The 22,832-nt window shown below is 42.0% G+C and overlaps 2 protein-coding genes across 7 annotated transcripts; one reads left to right on the top strand and one right to left on the bottom strand.

Moving 5' to 3' along the window:
* Window positions 1-1,470: 1,470 nt before the first annotated feature.
* Window positions 1,471-16,492, bottom strand: LOC111854440 (NGFI-A-binding protein 2-like). Of its 3 annotated transcripts, none has more exons than XM_023832403.2 (8): window positions 16,395-16,492; window positions 15,358-15,432; window positions 8,583-9,470; window positions 7,146-7,279; window positions 6,068-6,119; window positions 5,806-5,941; window positions 4,736-4,921; window positions 1,471-3,129 (listed from the first exon to the last, which is right to left on the bottom strand). In XM_023832403.2, exons 3-8 carry the CDS (start codon window positions 9,462-9,464, stop codon window positions 3,023-3,025), a joined length of 1,497 nt encoding a protein of 498 aa, XP_023688171.1. In that variant the 5' UTR covers window positions 9,465-9,470; window positions 15,358-15,432; window positions 16,395-16,492; the 3' UTR covers window positions 1,471-3,022. The 3 variants fall into 3 exon arrangements, with proteins under 3 accessions (XP_023688171.1, XP_023688164.1, XP_023688157.1); XM_023832396.2 differs by lacking the exons at window positions 15,358-15,432; window positions 16,395-16,492 and adding exons at window positions 10,676-11,255; window positions 11,401-11,439; XM_023832389.2 differs by lacking the exons at window positions 15,358-15,432; window positions 16,395-16,492 and adding an exon at window positions 9,708-10,629.
* dnajc14 (DnaJ (Hsp40) homolog, subfamily C, member 14) lies at window positions 15,668-22,614 on the top strand. Of its 4 annotated transcripts, none has more exons than XM_023832369.2 (7): window positions 15,668-15,726; window positions 16,888-18,436; window positions 18,633-18,739; window positions 18,844-18,963; window positions 19,156-19,316; window positions 19,761-19,863; window positions 19,986-22,614. In XM_023832369.2, the coding sequence occupies exons 2-7, from the start codon at window positions 16,934-16,936 to the stop codon at window positions 20,281-20,283; spliced, it is 2,292 nt and encodes a 763-aa protein (XP_023688137.2). In that variant the 5' UTR covers window positions 15,668-15,726; window positions 16,888-16,933; the 3' UTR covers window positions 20,284-22,614. The 4 variants fall into 4 exon arrangements, with proteins under 4 accessions (XP_023688137.2, XP_023688129.2, XP_023688121.2 ...); XM_023832361.2 differs by having other exon boundaries at window positions 15,677-15,904; XM_023832353.2 differs by having other exon boundaries at window positions 15,677-16,074.
* The last annotated feature ends 218 nt before the right edge of the window (window positions 22,615-22,832 follow it).

Raw genomic sequence — 22,832 nt, 5'->3', positions numbered from 1 at the left:
AAGATTTAATATTGATATTGATATTCCTTAATAAAGAATTAAATATTTAATGGGGTGTCCTAAATTTTTTCACTGTATACGTATGTGTATGTGTCCTGTAATGGACTGGCATCCGTTCCAAGGTACATATAATGCACACTATATTATTAATTGCTCCCGCCTATGCCTCTTGTTCCCGGGATAGGTTCCGGTTGTTTACTAATATTTCCTAACCTGGTTCTATGTATATTATATCTATACTGTAGTGCAGGGGTGTCAAAGTCCAGTCCTGGGGGGACGGAGCCCTGCACATTTTTGGGTTTCCCCTCATTTAACACACCTGATTAATTTTTGCAGTATTCCTCTTTACAAGGGGTCATTAACATCTGCGGTGTAATTCACCATGCACTAATTTTAGAAGCCCTGTGCCTTGACAGGGGATATTTGTGAGGCGGTCCTGCCTTTACCATTCCTTCTACCTTACAAGCAAATGTTGATGACAGCCAGAGCCTGGGGAAGAAAGCGGAGAATCAGAGAACCAGCTGAAATAACACGAATACATTAGCATTTGTGAACAGGCAGCCATATGAACAGCGGAGAGCGTGGGCTTCGTCTCCTTGGGGCCGAGTCTCACAGCTTCCCTGAACTCGCTCACATCAACTCTTTGAGCCAATCCCCGTGTCGTTATTACGAACGTTGCAGCTAATAAAGCTGCTGAGCTTGCTCAGCCCACTCAAGAACACCAAGAAACTAAATACCGACGTACGAATCTTCATATTCTAGTCAGCTCTTCCAGGAGGCCAAACCTCACAGGTCTGCTTTGCTAGTTAGTGTCGTTGTTACTGGGTGTAGTGCTGTATATCTACATAAGCTTAAATAGTCCAGAAATCAGGTAGGGTACTTCCTAGGGTCGTTCATATTTTGCTTTGTGTAAAAGAGGACACCCTGACAGGACGCAAAGAGGGGTGTCAAAGCAATGCAAATATGCACTAAGAAAGTATTCTGAGCTAAATCCTGGACATTTCAGACATTTTTAGGTACCGAAAAAGAGGACAAGTCCAGGTAAAGAGGACATATGGTCACCCTAAGTCCCTTGGTCTTTCAAACATTTATATTTTCAAACTCTGTTCAATATTTCCAGATAGTGCTTGGTTTTGTGTTTTTGGTAGTTTGATGCCTTTCGTATTTAAAACTAATCCTCAGTATTAGTCACAATTTGACACTGCACTGACATCCCGGGTCCAGAAGAAGATTTTGAACATTATACATATGTGGTTGTACTGGTCTGTTCTGACTTGGTGCAGTATTTTTTATTTTTTTAGACATTCTTTGCGAAACTTATAATAGTGTAATCCTCTTTTTCGAGCTGAAAAAGATATATTTATATAAATGTTTCAGAATTCTTAAAATATTCTTTTTTTTTAAGTTTTTTTTAAGAATGTTTCATTTAGCTAATATTGTTTGAATTTGTAGTAAAATAAAACACACATCTGTAAAATATCTTTTTATTGAAAATTAACAAAATAGATAATCTATACATTATAATACAATGCATTGAGATGTAAAAGGTTGCCAAATGCTTCCTGGGTGAAAAATCAATGATCCAGACTCTTCCATTGGGATATGAGCTGTGTGATCCTTTACATCCTGAGTTAAAATACATGCCGGTCCTGTTACTTTGCGTGAAAAGCTAAATTTTCGTAATACTATAGATACAGCTGAAGAATCCTTCATCCATTCTATAATTATTTTAACACTTTTCACACAGATTTGATTTAGATTCATACAACCAGGCTTAAACATTTACCCAGTTTTAAACCCAGTGATTTAGTGTTTAGACTTGAGATTTTCCAGCAATTAGATCAGTACCATACTCTAAACAACATAACTGCCCTTGTTAGTTCATTAGACAGCATTTAGATTGAGGCGAACTTTTGCAGATTTCATAACCGGATAACACCTCATGGTCTGTTTTGTACATTAGTTGTCTACAACTGAAAATGTTATCACCCAGGCAATGCTCACTTTAAATTTAAAATGATTTCTGCTATAAGATGGAGTCATTATAGTATAGAAACAACATGCGATCTCAATCTACCAAATAATAATGCACTGAGTCTTTGTCTAAAGGATGTAATTCTCTATTATCAAAGACCAATGTCTAAAAGAACATTAAGTTATGCATCTTAAAGTATCAAAGAATCAATGGATTCTTTCACACCACTAACTGCACAGAAACTTTCCAACTGTTCAGCTAAGCAATATCAATGCTGTAGCACCTGAAGTGTTTAAAAACTGTAAATCAATAATGAATACTGTGGGGGTAAGCACTACTACTATAACATATGATGCCAAGATGCCACCACAATATTAAGAAAGCAGAAAGAACTGCTGTTGTTATGTTAGCCAAGATACTGTAACCCCATCCATTCATTTATGTCCATTGTAGTGGACATTTTGTTTTTGCATCTATCTTTTCACTGATGTAAGGAAACATATTTATTTCTGTTGTACACTAAAGAGGACTGTGAAATTAGAAATAAAAATACATTTGAAAAAATCTAAATTGTAAAATGTCTTATTTCCTCCAAAGACAAAAAACCTAAAATTGAAGGACACTTTTTTCCTTGGGTCTCAGGAGGCTATATTGAGCAAATCAGACGATTGATTTTGATCGGCCGGAAGAAAGGTACCTAGACATGTGATGAAACAGTATTATGGCATCTGCCATCTAAAGCGTTGTTATATTTCTGCAGTGAGAGTAAGTCTAAAGTCTATCAGTGCAAGAAGATTTCTGTAAGAAACAACAGCACCGGGGTGCCTATAGAGTCGCGACGTGTAACCTACAAAAAATAAAATGATCAGATCAATTTTCTAAAGTGTTAATCCGCGGCCTTCCAAATTACAGCAGGGATGCTGTGGCCTGCTCTTCTCTGCTAAAGCATCGCTTGGCTTTTGGTGTTAAAAGCCAAAAAAGTATTACTGCCCAAATGGACATTGATGGGGAGGGAGGTACGGAAAAGAGAGCGGGTGAGGGGGTCTTTCAGAGAGTGCCCTTCTCTTTTCCAGAATGATCTTTAATGCCACAGGAGCTGCTTCTTCTGCAAGGTTTATCTGAGTCGCTCTTCTCCAAAGCTTTGTCTTCCAGCTCTGCAAAGGCAGGGAATGGCTCACGAATGTCCCAGAAAACAAGGCGAAACTCATACACATAATACTGTCATGTGACTCCCCCCAAATCAATGATACCTAAATCACAATGCAGTGGATCACAGCTTTATAACATGTTTATAACAAGCAGTCTGTCATCTTTGCCATCCATCCATCCATCCATCTTCCATACCCATTTGTCCCATGCAGGGTCACAGGAGTCTGGAGCATTGCAGAGAATAACCCAGGGTGGGGTGCCAACCCATCACAGGAGACACACACCATTCACACACATATTCACTGTCATCTTTACATTTAATTTTTTCATGTATTTTCTTTTGGATTTAAAAATAAAAACACCATGTCTTCCACAAAAAGACGGCAATGTAAATAACCATATTCCTCCTCTGCACCTCTCCTTTATACCTTGTATTGCTTGCTACCTTCTGTAATTCTACTGAAACATCTAGTCATATAAATCTCGTGCTGCAGCTCCCTGTATATAACAGACATTGCGGCGAACAGAGATCGCAGACGAGGCCGGGAGTCATTCCGTAGCCATTCGAATTCAAGGGGCCGAATAAACGGCGGATGAGAGCCCAGCGGCTGAGTTCAGCCGCGCACGAAGGAGAAGGAAGCGCTGACGTCAGGCCCATAGGAAACAAGATGGGTTTTATGTAATATTAAAGAAAAAAAAACAACAAAAAACAAATGACATCTATTCCCTGCCCACACATTTTATTTTTACTCTGCGCTGCCTGAGTCAATGCAGCCCCCCACCCCTCTCACCACTGCCACCACCCACTCAGTCCCTTTTCTCTCCATCCACCCTATCCTCAAAGCACCACTCATCACACATAGTTCTTAAAATCACATATTGCTGTCAGGTGTGGGGGTGGGGGTGGGGGGGTTGCTTAATTCAACGCCCCCACAACTCCCCCACAACCCAAACCCAGATCTCTCTCTCTATTTCCCTCTCAGTTCCAGTTACATACATACAGTAAATGAGGCAGATGACCAGAAAGTAGACACTTTTTTTTGTATGACTGCTATAGTATAATTGCTAAATTATATCTTTGAAAACTATCTTTTTGCATAAACGGATCTACACACCTTTAATAATAATATGATTACTTGAAAACATTTTTTTTGCACACAAACACACACACATACACACACACACATATATGTATATATATGTAAACACACATACGCTCCTCTACTTACGAACTTTCAACTTACGAACTTTCAGACATACGAACGAAGAGAACTGTAAGTCCAAATTGTGTTAATTTGGCTCCCATTTCCTATCCGCAACATCAATTTTTTTTCTATGCGCCAATTTCTGCCTAGTACGAGTTCTGGCCGCTACTCGCACCGCGCAGCTGCGTAGCGTGTGGACTCCTAGCATCCTAGTTCTTTGTACTTGCATATACCCCTAAAATGATGTTGAATAATGACTTAAGAACATTTGAAGTTACGAATGGCCGTTCGGAACGTTTCTCATTCGCAAGTAGAGGAGCATCTGTATATATATATTTGTATTTATATATATATATATATATATATATATATATATATATTACATTGCATTAGTAAGTCAATTTACCTGTAGTTTGAATACACCTTGTCCCTGGGCAGCCTTTGCTCATATGGTCATGTGACACCAGCCTAGCCAATCGCAACCCCTCATCCATGAGCGCCTGCTTCACGAGGTGGCGACTTAAGGCTGTGTGAGCAGAGCCATCAACAGGAGGGCAGGGGGGTTGAGAATGGCTGGACTGTGAGCCCAGGTCTGCCAGGACAGATAGAGAAGAAATCACATTAATGGCTCGTGATCATAAAATGTAGACAAAATGTGCGATTATAAGCAGCAGTAGGTGGTCAATGGGGACAGAACAGTGGTGTCTCTGGGCACTTTTCCACTGCAACAGGTACAGTACTTTCGCTCCCCAATTCAGAAAAGTACCAAAAGTACTTCAACGTGTTGGTTTAAAAACCGGTACTGCAGCTGATTTATTATTTTTTTAAATCAATTTCAAGTTTACGGTCACTGCTCTGCATGCACTTTCCGAGACATTCATGATTGTTTTCATCCTTGCAGTTTAAATCATTCCTAGACATGTTTGTGAGAAATTTATTTTAAACTCTTTTTTTTTTTTTGTAAATATCTCAATATTTATTACAAAATCACATTGTGATATTTCATTGTTTCCCAATATCGTGCAGCTCTAGTATATTATAGCAAATACTTTTTATCTTCTCATACCATCCAAATCTTCCTCTGATTCTTTTGACCAGATCGCAATTAAAGCTTGGGTCTCTTCATTTGTCCACGCATATATTATTATTATTACTTTTTTTTTGTTTTTTACTTTATCATTGTTTTCTGTGTTCCTAACTTTTTTCAGAATGGTGGTTGTATTATGTTTCAGAGGCAGGCTATTTGCATATCCGATCCACAATGAACATGTTTGCACATCCCACCCCAAAGTATCGAAGTACCAAAAAAGTACCCCAGCTGATTTGGTACTTTAGGAACTGGAACTTTTGGTACTGGTTCTCAACTGGAAGTCGATGGAACAGGGAAAGTACCAGAAGCACCATACCAAAAGTATGGTACCTAGAGTGGTGGAAAAGCAGCCTCTGTTTCTCTCCTGACAGCCCAGAAATCAATACCTTGTGATGAGCCATCCAGACTCTCCCCCGACAGGCTCTCCTCGTCCGTCCCTGGCCTTAACACTCCTTGGTGTCCACCTTCTGACCCCCCCACGGGCCTCTCAGCAGTGTCATGGAGGGAGTCAGACACGGTCACCTGCAGCAGAGTAAACCTTCGGCACTGAGGCGGAAATCCCGCAGAAAAAGCCAGCTACATACCACATGTTTTATCATATTACGAAGCCAGATTGCTGTTTCCTGAGATGCTTTGAAACACGCTTACCTCCTGCTTCATGCGCTTTTGGGATGGCAGGCCACATTCTTCTGTACTTGTCCTATTTCCAGAGATACAATTAGCATCACTGAAAGACTGTACAATGATTATTAATGCCAATAAACTTCTCTACATTTCTTCAGTCATTACACTGCAGCAATTTAAATGCATTTAAATATATTGTTGACATATTTGCACAAGGTCATATCATTTGTTTGGAGTACTGTTGAGTTTCTTTTCCCAGTGAAACAGCAGTCACAGTTTAATACCACTGACACGAGACATGTATTTTCAAATATATGAAAATTATACAAAAGATTAACATCCCTCATAAACCTCTGCAAGATATTAATATTAGAGGAATTAAAAATCCACAGTTGTTATAATAAGATTCTACTACATTTATGTTTACATTTACATTGATTTTTATTTAGCAGAGACGTCTGTTCAAAGTGACATACAAGGAAGACATAGCACATTAGAAATATACGTGCTGTTGAGGAGATGACTAAGCAGAACTACATCTAGGCTGAGCTTCCAACGAATACCCAGTTATAACTGTAAGTAGTATATGAGCAAGAACTGAACAATATCTTCCAAACTAAGCAAGAACCTAATAAGACAATTAAATTACCAGAAGTGCAACACTAAGAACATTCAGAGAACATAGAGAGGCATCAGGCCAGTAGAGTACTATAGTAGGGTACTACACTGTCAGAAATAGTACCGATTTGTACGTGTGAGGGTACAATTACTTGTCACTGGGACCGTACCCTCAAGGGTCTGACAGTTGTACCCTAGAGGTAGGTAAATGTATCTTTTAGTCTAATTTAAGGTACAGAAATGGACTCTGATGAACATTTTTGTACCATTGGGGTACATTGATGTTGTTTGTACCTTGGGGAACAAAACTGTACCAAGTCTGTACCCTTTTTTCTGACAGTGAAGTAGTATACTAATGAAAGTAGCTGTTACTTCGGAATAGCTGCTGACACCATGAGTGGCAGTGGTGAGGGACAGAAAAGGGACCGTTTGATGATATAACCCCTGAAATCACAGCGCGAGAGCACAAAGGCGAGATCCTGACCTGGCTTTCTTGAGCGTGGAGGTGTAGGCGCACTCCCGGGCCACCTGCCTGGCCAGAGAGAAGAGCTCCACCCGCCTCAGCAGCAGGGCATTGTCGCAAATGCAGAACTGCGCAGCCGCCTCGTTTATCAGCATCTGCGCGTGGCCAGCGAGCAGCCGATTCGGCAGAAGAGCAGGTTGAGAAGGCGAAGAAGAAGTCGTGTCTGTCAGCATGCTAAATGCAGGCCCACTTTAAAAAGCAGGACGGAGGCTCATGAAATGCCAGGAGATCGACGTAAATGAAGGCGCTGTGGTCGTCACGCCTCCAGGCCTGAGGATTTGACTCCCGCCCCCGGTTCCGCGTGTGTGGAATTTGCGCAAGTTTCCTCTAGGTGTTCCAGTCTCCTCCCACAGTCCAAAAATATGTGGACTAGTATCTCTAAATTGCCCTTACTGTGTGACTATGTGTGCCCTGTAGTGGACAGCATCTGAACCAGGGTGTTCCTTCTGCTTTCTTGCCATGACTCTGTACCAGATCAGTTATGAAAAATGGATGGATGGTTTAAATTAATATATATAAACATACAAACCTTTCTATTTCACACTTTTAAGGTTAACGATACCATACATTATTATTGTACATGGCATTTGCTAAATAGAACATTATCAATCTAAAAAAAAGAAAAACCTCCAGTGATTGTATGTAAGTCTATAAGAAAGAGCTTGAAAATGCTGGAATGACATTAGCTATGTGTCTAATGCTGCATTTCATTTGAACTCGGAAGTCGGAATTTCCAAGTTCCTAGTCAGAAATTTCAATTGGAACGCCCCCTGATGTCAGAGTACCGACTGGGAAGGTTGCAGGTACCTCTGCAACCCTGATCTCAGAATTCAAGATGGCTGCGCCCTTCATCAACAGAAGTGAAAAATTTTGTTATATACTGTATTTTAGCATTTAGGTCTTATTTGTGGCTCATTAAATCAGTCGTACATGTCCAACCACTATCTGTGGGTATTTTGCTAAGGTGTTTTTATGCGCAAAATACCACATAATGTTTTGTTATCAACTGGTATTGCTAACAATGGTTAACAATGAACCTGGCTTGAACTGGGGTCTGTTTCAGAAAATAGGACTTCTTGTACAGCCACATAACTTGTTGGATTTAAGGTAGTCTGGGCTGAATGTAAGGGAATGAAGATAAAGGCCGTTTAAACTGAGGTACCTTAAACCTGACAAGTTATCCAGCTAAGTAAGAAATCCTGCTTTTTGAAACAGTTCTCTGGTATTGATAAATGGCTTTCCGACTTGTACTGGAATGTTGTTAACTCAGGTGCCACGTCATTCCCAGCTCTGACCTCTGACCCCCGAGGAAAATGGAATGCAGCATAACTGACCTAGTGACTGGCTGATTCCAGTATCACTTTCCCCTCACTGCTTGGCAGATGTCCTCGCTCTCACCTCATGGTGTGACAGTTGCTTGCCCTCTCGCCTCCTGGAGTCGAACCGTCCATAGATGAGGCTGTACTTGCGGATCTCCTCCTCCTTGGCCGGGTCGTGAGGCCCCAGCTCGAAGATGTGGCCCACAGTTTTGGCCAGCTTCTTGTTCAGGTTGAGAAGAGTCATCACCTCCCCTGGCTCAGTCTTCGGGACAGTGCGTAGGTGCCGCCCCACACTGTCCGCCACCAGTCGCACCATTTCCAGGTCGAGTCGTCCTCCGGGCCAGGCTGAGACGCAGGAGGAAGTAGAGGCCGGAGGAGTCGAGGGTCCTGCCGGGGGAAGTGGTGGGCTGGACTGATCCTCATCCACCATCGTCCCTGATGCACTGCCACTATCTTGATCTGGATTTAGCCAGTGTGGGTCCATAGGAGACAGCTTGTCCCTATAGAGGTTGTCAGGAGGTTGTGGGGAGGACTGGGAGGATGGGCTTTTTGGGCTTCCGCTCCGCATGGGAGTGAGCGACACCCGTTCCTCCCTCTCACAGGGAGATCCCGGCTGCCCGTTGCTCACAGATTTCCTTGTCCCCGCCCCCACGCTGCTCCCACTGGTGTCGATCTTGAACAGGGGGATGCTGCTTAGCGGCACGTTGGCCAGAGGCTGGTTGAACAGCGTCGGATTGGCAGCCCAGTCTCGGAGAGCCTTCTGCAGACGCCGCACGTGTAGAGGCTTGGTGGCCATACCCACCAGGGCCATTATCTCCAAAAATTCTTCCTCCCCAGCCTCACACAGCTGTTGAACATCATCGCCGCCCTGCTGGATGAAGGTGTCATAGTATGCCAAAAGGTTGGCCCTTTGTAACACTCGGTACAGCTGTAGCTCCCCGAGCGTGCGCGGCAGGGACATAGTGACCTGAGGGGAGAACCGGTAGCAGGAAGAGAACTAGATCAGCAAGAAAAAATATGAACATATTACATTCTCCTTTTGAGATTAATTACAAGCTCTTTACTAAATGCATTTGATTTCAAGTGACCAACAAGACAGTCTAGCCATGCCCAGGTGTGGGAGGATAGTGGTTTGCTACAGATAATGTTTGACGCTATGCTACTGCAAATAGTCAAAATTAAAAATAAAACCACAAAAACAAACCATTTAGAGTACTTGATCTTGGCTCCTAAACATCTCCTGGCTCTAATTACACACAGAAACGTTTTACTCTTTTTCTGAACACTGTGAAGTCTGGGTCTTCGTGAGCATACATGAGAATTTTTATAAGCTGCTTCGCCTGTTTTGTGATCTTTCCTTGGTCCTGCTATGGTGTCCGCCTTTCTGGTCCAGGGCTCACGGCACATTATTGTCATGTCTAAAGCAGTATTTATTGAATTTATTTATTTAATCAAATCTAAAGGTCAATATGCTAGACCATTATTAACCTTGCAGTTAATATCAAAAGCAGAGCCTATTCAACCCTGGCAAAATATTATTATTATTATTGTTGTTGTTGTTGTAGTTTATTATTATTATTATCATTATCGTTGTTGTTGTTATTATTATTATTATTATTATTATTGAATCAAGACTGGTCAATATTTTATCACGCTTAATAATTCATAAAAAACATAACTACGCATATATCTCTCAGCTGTACTGTACAAAACTATGGAAGAAGACATACATCGCAAACTATTTAAAGAGTTTTAAAAAATCATTTTTATTCACCTCCCCTAACTAAAAGTAGCTGAGTTGTATTTGTAAGCAGCACATTTAAACGTACTATTATTTCGTTATGCCCTTTGCAGTCAAATTATAACCCGAGAATGAATCGCACAGTCGTGGCTAACGCATTAACTTATGGGTGTTTTCAGGATTGCGGAATTCAGAACCACGTATCAACGTTCAGCAATTTCTGAGTATTTAAATTCATATTCAGGAGGTATAGCCATCAAATCATTGGCATTATAAAAATCCTGCATCCATAAAAAGAAGATATCGATCTAGTAAAATACATTTTTTAAACTGCGGGCTTGGGTTTTAAACGCAGGTTATTTTCTTAAAATTAAAGTCTACCTCACGGATATTTAAAAAGTACTTATGGATTTAAAATATACAGTTCTTACCTCGTCCGAGTCCGACAGTTTGATGGTGAGTGACAGAGGAGACCTCCGTGTGTTAAGTGATCTCAGAAGGATCTCCTGGAGCCGTGTCCAGTTTTCATACACTCACCGGCTGTGTTTTAATGCCTCGTAAGATCACCGTATATCGCGCCACTCTTGCGATAGGCAGTGTTGAGCTTTAACGCCCTTCAGCTTTGTAACCGTATGTCGCTTTAGTCCCACAAGTTAGAGATGCTCTCATCGCTGACAGATGACTGTATGACCGCTCTTTGGGGGAAATTAAATCGAGAAAAAAAAAAACTGGCGACGCGCGCGATACTTTTAAAGTTATATTAATTTCGTTTTATTTTGTACTAATATATTAATCGACCAGTCTGATTATTGCCTCTAGACTTGTTCGTCACACTTAAAACGCCTATTTGCCTGTGCTTGCCTGCATAGCTAGCTGCCTTTCTCCCTTGACGAACTTCATTGTTTGTAGTAACCTTTTGCTGGATGTGTGGGCGCGGGAGACCCGGGGGCGGACTGCAGAGCGCCATCTGACCGAAAAGAGCCTTCCTCTCCCGGGTAGAGAGGCGGGTTACTAAGAGAGTTTGCAGAAAATGGGGTGTCAAGGGGCATTAGAATACGGCACGTTATAATTAAGCATTTCGGTTATTCAGGTTCTCTAAACAACATCAGTCATTGTCATACTGGTAATGGTATAGACCCAGAAAAATACTACTTACGCTCTATGCCAAATATTTGTGGACCACATAAATGAAATTGTGTAACTTAAATTATACACATGCTACAGTGATACGTGATGGATATTGAACTAAATACTCGCATCGGTGGTTTTGGTCGTTTTTATTCATCATAGACAAAAATCAGCAAGTAAGCTGACACGTTCTGGAGCTGTGCGCCCCTGTCTGTGGGAGGCGCGTGGGCTGTTTCCGACTTGATGTGCTGCATTTAAAGAGTGACGCACTTGAAGATGGGGATTCCCCAATGATGCAATTCGCCGAAAAACCAATGATAACGCAAACGTGGACAGACACCTATAAAGAATGCACACCTTTATTGGGCATTGCCTTTTCCGGTTTGCCCGACTGTTCCTTATTGATTTACGAGCTATGGGAGGATGTAGCCAAATATGTTAGTAGCCCACGGTCACTTCCTATAGGTGAAAACTCGCATAAGATGTCTACATTTTTGTGACGCTGTTAAAGAACAGTGTATTTCCATTTACAAGATGTTACATTAACTTAAGCGACACAAAATGTAAGCTGGAGTAAGGAATGTATTTCACAGTTCAGCTTTGTGGCAACAGTGTACAGTCGAATATTGTTCTTCCCACCCCCCTCCATGAACACTTGGGTCACCCGTGGGTGTTGCAGCATGTCGACACGTTCTTTAAACCCCCTCCTGGTCAATTCTCTGCTTTTCTTGTCAGCAAATACAAAGCACCATGTACGCAGCATTTATCTATGCGTATATGCGTTTTTTTTCCAAAAGGACCTCTCCCATACACAAACTTAAGGGTTTTATTTTCAGCGACTATAAATTGAAATATTTTATTACTATTCAAACCAAGTACCAGGCTTTGGGATAACACAACGCTATGTGATTTTTGTTTTTAAAATGTATGTACTTTATACTCAAGTGTTAATTATACTTGTGTTATTATTACTCAGAAATTTATTCTGCTTCAGCTGTAACTCTACAGCCTATTCTAGGTCAGTTTCCCACCTCCGCGCGTAGATCGCCATTTTTCACACACAGTGCAGTTATATTCAGTGCGGGTTTTGTTCAGTAACTTGGGAGCGCTCAGTTACAGTCGGCAAAAGAAGTAATCCACACTTTAGCTGGCGAAACGTCAGCTCCGAGAACTGGATTCGTATTTACGGGACTGGGAGTCCACTTCTATTACGTGTAGGACATTACTTTTTCATATTCATTTTTTTCCCCTCATAGCAGAATTTAAATGTGCATTTCCACCAAGTAGGCAAGGACATACTTCCAGTTGTGTTAATACGATCTGGTGGATAAAAAGGGTTGATTAGAGCAAATATCATTCAATTACTTGAATTGAAATTATTGTGTATTTTGTATTGAAAGACTGAAAATCCATTACCTTTACCGCGTTAAAATCGTTTGCCCAATAGTTTAAAATTTATCATTCCTTATTTTTAAATATATGTGATTGACGCCAATCTGCCTCTGCCTTGCTCAGTCATTTTTCCGTGTCAGCTCTCAGTATTCTCTCAGCCATCCACAGATGGCTGCTAATTTTTCAAAGATCGTATTAGCGCTGCATAAAAAAATAGGCAGAAATACAAAACTGTGCATCCGAGAGTGTAGGAGGGATGGCGACAGAGACACGTACAGGGAGGAAAACACAATAGGTTGCAGCTGTAATTTGAACGTTCCTGAGGAAGTGAGGGAAACAATAGGCCATTTTTTATAGAAAATATGAATAGGCCTATCTAGTCGAAATTTTCGTTAAATAATGGAATTATTATAACCCAAGTTTGCAGTAACCAAAATAGTACAGACGCATAGGTTACATACTCGATCATATGTTCACTGATGATACTACAGTGCAGATAATAAACCTCACCCCTCTAACCTATACACACAGCTGTCTGTTCCCATGACGATTCACTCGCACATAATTACGTGTTTTACAATTATACTTATTTGTATAAATTATTTTCTCCTTTTCTAAATATAATAATGACATAAATTGTACTGCTAATCTTTGTATATAATGCTCTGTTTTTCTAGTGCAGTCACAGTGCTGTGTGCACAATAATTATATTATTTATAATACATGTATTTTGTCATTATGATATTATGCATATATGATTCTACACATATATTTTGCATATATAAACACCATGATGTTTAATTTAAATGAACTAATTCCTCCATCCATAATAATAACAGTGGGACTTTTCTCTACCCATCATGCTCTCCGTGACATGCATGTAGATGAGGACGAGCTGCCTGCTCTGGAGCTCAGGGGCCCCTGGACATGTGACTATTCTGCTGAGGCTGGGCTTGAACTGGCAGCTTCTGATCACAGGTACAATGGTTTAGAGTGCTGAACCACATGCCACCCCCCTCCATCTCCAATACGTTTTATCCAGGATGGGGTCAGTGTGAACCTGAAGCCCAGGCCTATTATTGAGTTGACTTGGGGGGCAATCAGAAATATTGGCAGGACATCAACGGTTTTATATGTTTATATATAATTCTATCTCATTTAAAAACATTGCTATAGTTTTATTATGTTATGCGTTATGTTTCAATTTTGTGTAATTTTGTAATTCATACAATTTGTATATCTTTAATATTTATTATTCTTTTTATGCCTCACATTGAGTCGAGTTTAATTTTCAATTTCGCTGTCCAAGTGACAATGACAATAAAGATTATCTTTATGTTTATATATATATATAAAATCAGGGGCATCAGAAGCATTTTGAATGGGGGGGGCACACTGGCATTTTATGTTAAATGTGGGGGGTACACGACGCCCATGATATATATTATAGATTTTTATACTACCTAGTTGAGCACTAATAATCAAAATAAATGGTGGAAAGTCTTCTGATTGGCTGAGTAGTTTTGTGAGTGATACAAGAAAAATATGGATGGGGAAGATGACTCCCCTGAGCCTTGTTATATTGGAGCCTATCCTAGAGGAAGGATGGGGGAAGGAAGGAAGGAAAACTGGTGGATAGGACATAGACACACGTACACATTATGGCTGATTCAGAGATGTTTTCTGACTGCGGGAGAAAGCCCAGGCAAACCACTTACACATGGGATTTGAACCCCAACCCTAGTGGCGTTCAGCTATAGTGCTACTCTCTGAAACATCATGCTGTCCAACGTTTATGTTATTTTGCAAACTTTCCATTTCCAAATCTGCCAGATCTGTTTTGCTGAAATCTGAATGAATCCCCTCTCGGTGGCAATGTAAGGCTACTTTGGATTCATTATTACCAGACAATAAAATTCCGTAAACAAGCCAGCTAACTGACAGGTATGTCATGACCATGCAAGTGTTGTATAATGACTGATAATGGATGTTAATCGTTTTCAGAATCTGGAGCATTCAGATAGTCTTCTCATGGGTTTTCTTTTATTTTTCCAGTTTCTTCTCACAGTCAAAATAGTCTACACGCTGTCTAGAATAATTAGTCACTCTACTGGCAAATCCAAACATTGAGGTTAATAATAAAAAAATACACAATTTTTCTAACAATTGTTTTCCAGATATTGAAATGCAGATTTAGAAACAAGACGTTCAGGCAGCACTAGGCAGGGCTGCCAGCTCTCCCGCATCTGGCGTGACGCTCACGCTTTCAGACTCACAAGCTCACGCAAGAAATCTTACGGCAAATCTGTATTATTCCATTATAAACCTAAAATTAGATCAAAAGCGTCGAGGCAGTTGCAAACACTACAGACTATTTACAATTAATAAAACTGTTACATGTCCCACATGTAAATGAGTGTGCAGACTTGTCTGGAATTGAAAATCTCACGCCAGCCAACTGCCCAAAGTTGGCAACTCTAATTAAGTTGGGGGTAGCTTAACGTATATTTACAAATATCTTTATATAATCATCTCTGATTTGTGGGGACAGCAATCATATCTATAATAATGGTTACTAATAAGGGCTGAGTACCTTGATCGAGTCTTCACATTAAACTCCAGAAGCGTGTATACCATCCGTGTCTTGTCTATACTTCTCTTCAAATATCTAAATAAAGAGAAAAAGTTAAAGAACACCATCATTAATAATGTGTCTGGGTGATTAGGATGAGGCAGAGAATGAGAAAAATGCCAAATGCATTTTATCCGTGCATGTTATTTATAGAGTCAGTGTCTCTTTCCAGTGCTGTGCTGAACAAGCACTTGGGAGATAAATGGATTTTTTTTTTACCTTTTGCATGGAGCGCAAGGGGTTAAAGCTAGTGGCGGAAACGAGGTTGAGATTTGGATTTGTCTATTGCCCTCGGAAGTGAAAAAGAAAAAGATAAACAAGGGGACTTCGGTCAGTAACGAAGCGAACAATCTATTCAGTTATGGCTAAACTGAAATGAACGATCTATAATAATTCAATATCGTTTTAAAGAGTGAGATCCGGCGAAAACGATCTAGGACTTCGGTGCCGAGTCGCCCGCCGTTTGTGTCACACGATGCTTAGTCGGTCGGCTAATGTCCAGCGTGATGTAGGTACAATGTATCCCCAAAGTCGTAGGTGTACAGAGTCCCGAATTATCTGAATATAGAAACCAGCGGTACAAACGTCTAATAACTAATTTGGGTAATCGAGACGCGGCCATAAAATAAAAGATTAAATCAGCATGCTGTTTTGCTTTTCCTCAAATGGACGGGAAAAGTAAGTATTGTTTGTCTTTAACGTTTCTCATTTTATTTTTTAACTAATGTTACCCATTGAAAAGTTAAGCAAATTAGCTAGTAAGTCCAACGAGAAAACACTGGCTAATGTTAAGCTCTTGGTGCATCGGCAGTGCTGTTGTACTGTAAGACCGTGTGTTTAGCTAGCTGCCCGTCGTGTTGTCGTGCTGAAAAGGAAGCGTTTTATACCTCTGTGAAGCGCATTGCCGTGATCAAACCAAATATCCCTCGATTCAGATAAAACTTTAATTTCTTTCGGCCCAATCCGTCGGCCTGTTTTTCCTGGTGATCAAAACTCACCACATTTTTAGCATGGTTCCAGAAAGTCGTCGCCAATCGCAGTAATGGATATATAGGCTACTATAAATTTTAATGCGTACTTGTGTCGGAAAGGTCTTACTAAAACGAAAGTAGTTAAATGCTGACTTGAGAGCAGTAGGCTAATTAATGCGAATTTATTTTCCGGATTAGGCTTTTTGACATACTTCCTGTCGCGGTATATAGTAGATAACTCATGCCATAACTAAAATTATAATGATTAGGTTCACCAAATAATTGTACTTATCCGAAATGTTTAGTAAAAGTGAATACATAAGAGAGAGATGACATTCGTGGTTGAAATTCCAACATATGGGTGTGGTGTAAAACAGTAGTAAGTTGTATAATGTATTTTTAATTGTGATAGTTTTATTACCCTACCTTATTACTTAATAAAAGCTAATGGCTTTTCTAGTGGTTCAGCATATTGCTCTAAATCAATATCTGTCATGTTTCTGTTCTGTTTTCTCTGTAGGTCAGCGGGCCTTTATGGAGCATAAAGCTAGTGGGATACAGAGCTAATGATGGATGAGTCTCACAGTGCTGACATGGACCTTTGTGGAGCAGGCGGTGACCCAGCTCCTCAGCATTGTGGGGGGGACGGGAACACCGTCGGGAATGGCCTCTGCCATAAGTCGACATCTGGGCCTAGCACCGTTGTGAAGCAGAGGAGAGGTCCGGTAGTATACAATGGTATGTGGACGTCTTCAGGTGTGAGAGTCGAAACGTGTGGCACCTTGAAGGAAAGCTGGCAGGAAGATGAGGAGGAGCTGGATGGTGCACAAGCTCTTGGAGAACTTGAAGACTCTTTAGATGGGTCTGTGGACTTCGGCGAGATGATGAAAGGGTTCGATTTGTCCGCTCACCCTGTTCAGACTAAGGTTTTGGAAAACGTAGAAAATGAGAAGAAGGAAAAGCACCCACCTGTGTGGAAAGGAAAGACGGACAACCGGGAACTAACCAACCAGTGCCTTGAGACCTCGATCTGCCATGAAGAGGCATTTGGATCAGGGTTGGAGGCAGACTGGGAAGCTGGGAGCAAAGATGAGGTGGCTAGTTGTGGTAGATGGGAACAGCTGAAGAAGGAGGGACAGGAAGAAGTAGTGGGCCTCAGTGAAAATCAAGCTGACATGAATGAAGGGGGGCGGGATGCAGAGATGAATGTAGAATCAGGGTCACACAAGTCTGGGGGAGGGAAGAGAAGCAGAGGCCGCAGCAGTGGAGACCAGAGCCAGCAGCAGATGGCGTTCTCATCCTCAAAGTCATTGACATCTGGGGGGCGGCACAAGCAAGCCAAGCGGAGACACCATCACCACCACCATCACCATCAGGGAAAATCCAGAGGGAACTTCGGTTCTAGGGCAGCCCTTGCTTGCCGTGAGTTCTTGTCGGAGTCTCTGCCCCCCTGGTGCCTGTCATGCATACGAATGATTGTGGAGCTCATTGTCCTAGTGGCCCATCAGTGCAGGGAGGTGGTGGAGGCCGGTGGGGCTCTTCTCTATGAATCTGGCTCCCAGTTGCTCAGCAAGGCTAAGGACCTGCGCACTCTAAGGGCAGAGGCCTGGTGTTTTATGGGTAGGGTGTGGTATGCAGGAGTGGCAGTGTGGACACGGGCTGTCAGTTTTGGAAGGTCAGGCTGGCAACGGTTTGCATGCTGTGTTGGTGTCTTCTACAAGGCTGTCCTGCTAGGATCGAGGTTAGCAGGAAGCCTGCTGGACAGACTGGCCGGGGAGAGGGCTCAAGCATGGGGGGCTGCATTTCTCAATTCCAGCATCTGGAAGTATACCGCAGTGATCCTGAAGAAGATCCAGTCCTTGTTCGGGAGATGCGACCCTGAGGTTTCTGCCTCCCACTCCGAGTCCTCCAGGGCCTCAAATAAATGTCACCCAGGAAAGCAGCTGGAGAGACTGCTGGGTCTGGCCCATATTCCTGATAATGAACTGGATCCCTTTGTTGTCCTTGGAGTGGAAGACAATGCTACTGATCCTGAGTTGAAGAGGGCCTATAGACAGCTGGCTGTACAGGTGGGCTGCATGTTATCCTGCGACGAGCCATTTTTTCAGCATTTTAAGCAAATGTAATTGTTCATTTTCACTAGTTTTGTAATGTGCTCTTTAGTAAAAAAAAATGGAGGCTATTTGAAACTTTGAGCTTAATTCTTAGAGAGAAAAGAACTTCCCAGTTCCTTATTGTTATGGGATAGTACTTCCATTTTTCCAGGTCCACCCAGACAAGAACAAACATCCACGGGCTGGAGAGGCCTTCAAAGTTCTAAGGGCTGCATGGGACATAGTTAGCAATCCAGAAACATACAGGCAGTACCAGCTGTAAGTGCTTGTTTTTTTCTGTAATAGTTCACCGACGGTTTTGTTAGGGAAAAGGCGGTACCCGTGACCCTTCCCTTGTTTGTCGCTGCATGTCGTTTCCTCAGGAAGCGAATGGCAGAGTCGGAGCTGTCCAGGTCGATGAATGAGTTTCTCACCAAGCTGCAGGACGACCTCAAGGAAGCGATGAACACCATGATGTGCACCAAATGCGAGGGCAAGCACAGGTAAGCTGAGCACTGCAGTCCTGTCATAGCAGAGGGAGCAAGTGAGGTCACGGGTGACTTGAGTATCCTGCTGTCTGCAGTGAGGGTGCAACTTCACTAGAATCTCTGAGCTTTGGGGAGGGGGGGGGGGGGCTCAACTGGGAAAGCGTTTGATAGGAGAAAAAAAATGCACCTATATCCACATCCCTGCAGGAGGTTTGAGATCGAACGAGATCCAGCAGAGGCACGGTTCTGCGCAGAATGCAACAAACACCACAGTGCGGAGGACGGGGACTTCTGGGCCGAGTCCAGCATGCTGGGCCTGCGGATCACTTACTTCTCCTTCATGGACGGGAAGGTCTACGACATCACCGGTACCGTGTTCACTTCTGGGGTGTGACTGTATTCCTATATTTAGAATTAGAAACTGGTAGAACTGGGAAATGAGGTACCAGATAAAGGCTGGAGCCAGTAAATGTGACTCCTGTGAGTCTGAGTTGCGTCACAGGCCAAATCTGTACCGGAAATTCTGCAGTTGTGGTATTCAGGCACGCTCCAGGGTCTCAAATGGCCAAACGTTTCCTGCAGCTGCCAGCCCTTCCAGCCGCACTTAATCCCCAGTGACCTGCACTGTGTAACGCAAACGTCACACTGGCAGGCTTGGTGCCCCAAGCGCTTCCTTTGAGGGCTTCTGGGCGGTGTGGGGAACATTCCAGACTGATAGGAGCTGTAAACGGTTAAAGTGGGGAGGAAGACCTGGTTTTTGGATGAGGGAGCAAGGAAGTATAGAGTTTTACCTTCTATTCTTTTTCCACCAGAGTGGGCTGGCTGCCAGAGAATAAGCATCACCCCGGACACTCATCGAGTGCCGTACCACATCTCCTTCGGCGCGAAGAACCACAGCAACACTGCACGTCATAGGTAGCGCTCAGATCCTCTTTTGGAAACCCAAGGATCGTTTAGTATCATTGTTATAGGACAATATTAATACAAAACTATCACAAGCCTTAAGCATGCCCTCAACCTGCTTAACTCTTCTCCAGGGCTCCATCAAACCAGCACCCTGGTCCCAATTCTGCTGCTGACCTGCAGGACTTCTTTAGCCGCATCTTCCAGGGACAGCCACCCAGCGGCATGGCCGCCAATGGAACCTTCTTTCCGCCAGGCGCAGCCCCGCAGCGCTCAGCAGGCGCGGGAGGTGGCAGCCCTCCCTCTGCTACCCCGCCGCACACGGGATTCTTTTCCCACTGGGGGCAACGAGCGGACAGCAGTGAGCCCCGGACCGAGAGCTCCAAGCCCGTGCGGCGAAGGAAGAAAGCCCGCAAGCCCTTCCAGCGGTGAGCTGGGCATGGCAAAAAAAAAAAACACATATTGTCAGCTGTGCAATCAGACTCCATCTTGGCCTGCACCACTTGCTGTGACCTGAGGGGGTGATTTCTGAATTCAGCAGGCCCTTTTCAGGGAGCTACCACTACGAAAAGCAGAACCAGGGACCCCGGAAAGGAGAACGAAGAAGCAGATTTTTTTATGAGAATATGGGCAAGGGTCTGTGTCAGTTGCTTCCTTCCTGGTTGGTTTTTTGTCGGAAATGTAGCCATACTCTTAGTTTATTTTTTTCTTTTAACAATTAAGTATTGCAGCCAACTTTAACGCATCATGCTCTGCATAGTGGCAGGAAATTGCAGGGCTGGACACTTTAACACGTGGAATTATAATCAACAAGGCATGTCTGAGATGCCAGTCAATGGAGTGACCTGCTCTGCATTTGGTTGACAGCCGTTGTTAACTGGTCCAGTTCTGGACTCAACCCAAACAGTACTCTAAATGTGTCGCCCATTTAAAGCATCCCATACCCAGCCCTGATTTTTCTTGCCCCTTTTCTGTTTTACATTTGGTTTTACAATGCCTTTATAGGGATATAATAATTTTATTATTTTTTCTTGCCTCTGACAGTGCATTCACACGTCTGAGTCATTTCACTTCAGCACCAGTTTATACCATTTGATGGGAATTTTGAAATGATGAGGAGAAATACAAACACTTTTCTAGTTCGTAGTTCTGTTTTTCTTCACCCAGGAAGTCTTTAAACCTAATGTTTTTTTTTTTGTTTTTTTTTAAAGGAGTTACAATGAATGTTGTAAATTGAGATATACAGCACTGTGTACAAGTCTCAGGCAGTCAAAGAAAATGTTTAAAGCGCTTTATCTAGGTAGTAAGTGTATGCTCATAAAACGCAGTTTGATATTAAAATGTATGCATATTGACAGTATTCACGGTAACGATAAAAGATAACGAGAATTTCTTCTGTTCTCCAAAAAGTTGCTGATGTATAGTTGGATGGCTAGATGAACACCGCTTCAGATCCCAAACCTCTCCTCAGGGGCACCTCGGCCATTCCATGTATTTATTCAATCTGACCATCAACTAAATTATTTGATTAATTAATTTGTTTTAATTAGCCAAACGAGGTGTGATAGTCAAAAAATACACGGGTGCTTTGGATGGTTGCTGTGAAGAATGGGCGACTTTAGGAGAGGTTTTGAAATGGCTAAGCTGACGCACTTTGACAGACATAAAATCAAAGTTTTACACCAACATGAAGATCAATTAAGCATCGATTTCTTTGACTGCATAAGACTTTTGCACAATGCTGTGTATGTATAGGTCAATGTTGGTATATAGTAACCACCACTATACGTAATTAGTGATCACTACAGAGATTAAAATAATACTTATTTTTGATATAAAATGAATGTGTAGGCTGGAGATGCAATTACCACTCACATTAAATTGTGTTGTTATCCCAGTGATGATGATTATATTCCAGAACTCTTCGCCAATTTTGAAATCAATTTTAATTGGCGATGTCATTGGTGGGAGTGGCCTGCCGTCCATGATGTTCTCCACTGCCTCCGTTCCTCCACTTCCTCCTGTTTACCAGCTACAGGATGTTCTGTTTATGTAATCTTCAGAAGGGCTGTTGTCAGGACCACTTATTGTGCTCCCACTTCACCTGCAGCAGAAATAGTGGCATGTTTCAGTGCAGCCCTCTCACTTTTGGTGAGACTGGCTTCTGCAAAGGAACACGCAGGCTATGTCACATTGAGCTCCTGCATGTTTATGTTAAGTTTTGACCTTCTGGGGGAAAGTTCAGATGATGTAAATGCTTTCTAAACACTGGTTACACTGTCAGTTGGCATTGCTTTTTTTAAAAAATTTGCATCCAGATGTATCATAATTCTTCAAATGAGATGGTCAGACCTTTTGTGACATGTAGTTATCTGTCTCAAAGGAGCAAATTGCTTTGGGTTGTATGTTAATGCCTTTTCAGTTGATTTTATTTGCTTCTGTTAAATTGTTTTATTTGATCTAAATTTCATTCCCATTAAGTTAGATGATGTGGGAAAGAGAAGACTATAGTCTAAATTTGTTCACTGAATTGCTCAAAAAAGCAACTGGAATTTGAAGGTTGCGGAAACAGTATATGCAAAAAAAATATTGCAAAAATAAGTTTTGACAATCATTGGGGTTAGATATGTGGGACGATGTTAGTTTCTCTTTCTAAATGTTCATTTGAAGGCAGTTTTTTATTGTATTGTAAAACCTTATGGTGTTCAAGAAGTTTTATTTTTGCTTTACTTTTGTCTTCATAGTAAAATTTCCTAAAAACTGCATGCTCCATTGAATAATTTGTAATTTTGTTCACTGTTTGTGGGAGTTCTGATGAAAACCCATCACTTTTATTTGGATATCACACGCAAGTGTAGGTGTGTTTAAGCTCTCTTCCTGTGAGACTGGCTGCACTGATCAGCCTCTCCTCAGCTTTTTCAAAGCCTTATCACACCACAAAACCACAGTATTTTCTTCATCTTTCTAGAATCACAAATAGC

Source organism: Paramormyrops kingsleyae, chromosome 8, assembly GCF_048594095.1.
Source record: "Paramormyrops kingsleyae isolate MSU_618 chromosome 8, PKINGS_0.4, whole genome shotgun sequence".
In the NCBI taxonomy this organism is placed as follows: domain Eukaryota; kingdom Metazoa; phylum Chordata; class Actinopteri; order Osteoglossiformes; family Mormyridae; genus Paramormyrops; species Paramormyrops kingsleyae.
This window is presented reverse-complemented; position numbering and strand designations above follow the sequence as displayed.

Coding starts and splice junctions, on each gene's coding strand:
- dnajc14 (XM_023832369.2), top strand. CDS start 16,934: ATGATGGATGAGTCTCACAGTGCTGACATGGACCTTTGTGGAGCAGGC. Junction 18,740..18,843: donor ACATACAGGCAGTACCAGCT/GTAAGTGCTTGT, acceptor TCGTTTCCTCAG/GAAGCGAATGGCAGAGTCGG. Junction 18,964..19,155: donor AAATGCGAGGGCAAGCACAG/GTAAGCTGAGCA, acceptor ACATCCCTGCAG/GAGGTTTGAGATCGAACGAG.
- LOC111854440 (XM_023832389.2), bottom strand. Junction 6,120..7,145: donor TCCACGCTCAAGAAAGCCAG/GTCAGGATCTCG, acceptor CTCTGGAAATAG/GACAAGTACAGAAGAATGTG. Junction 5,942..6,067: donor AAAAGCGCATGAAGCAGGAG/GTAAGCGTGTTT, acceptor ACTCTGCTGCAG/GTGACCGTGTCTGACTCCCT.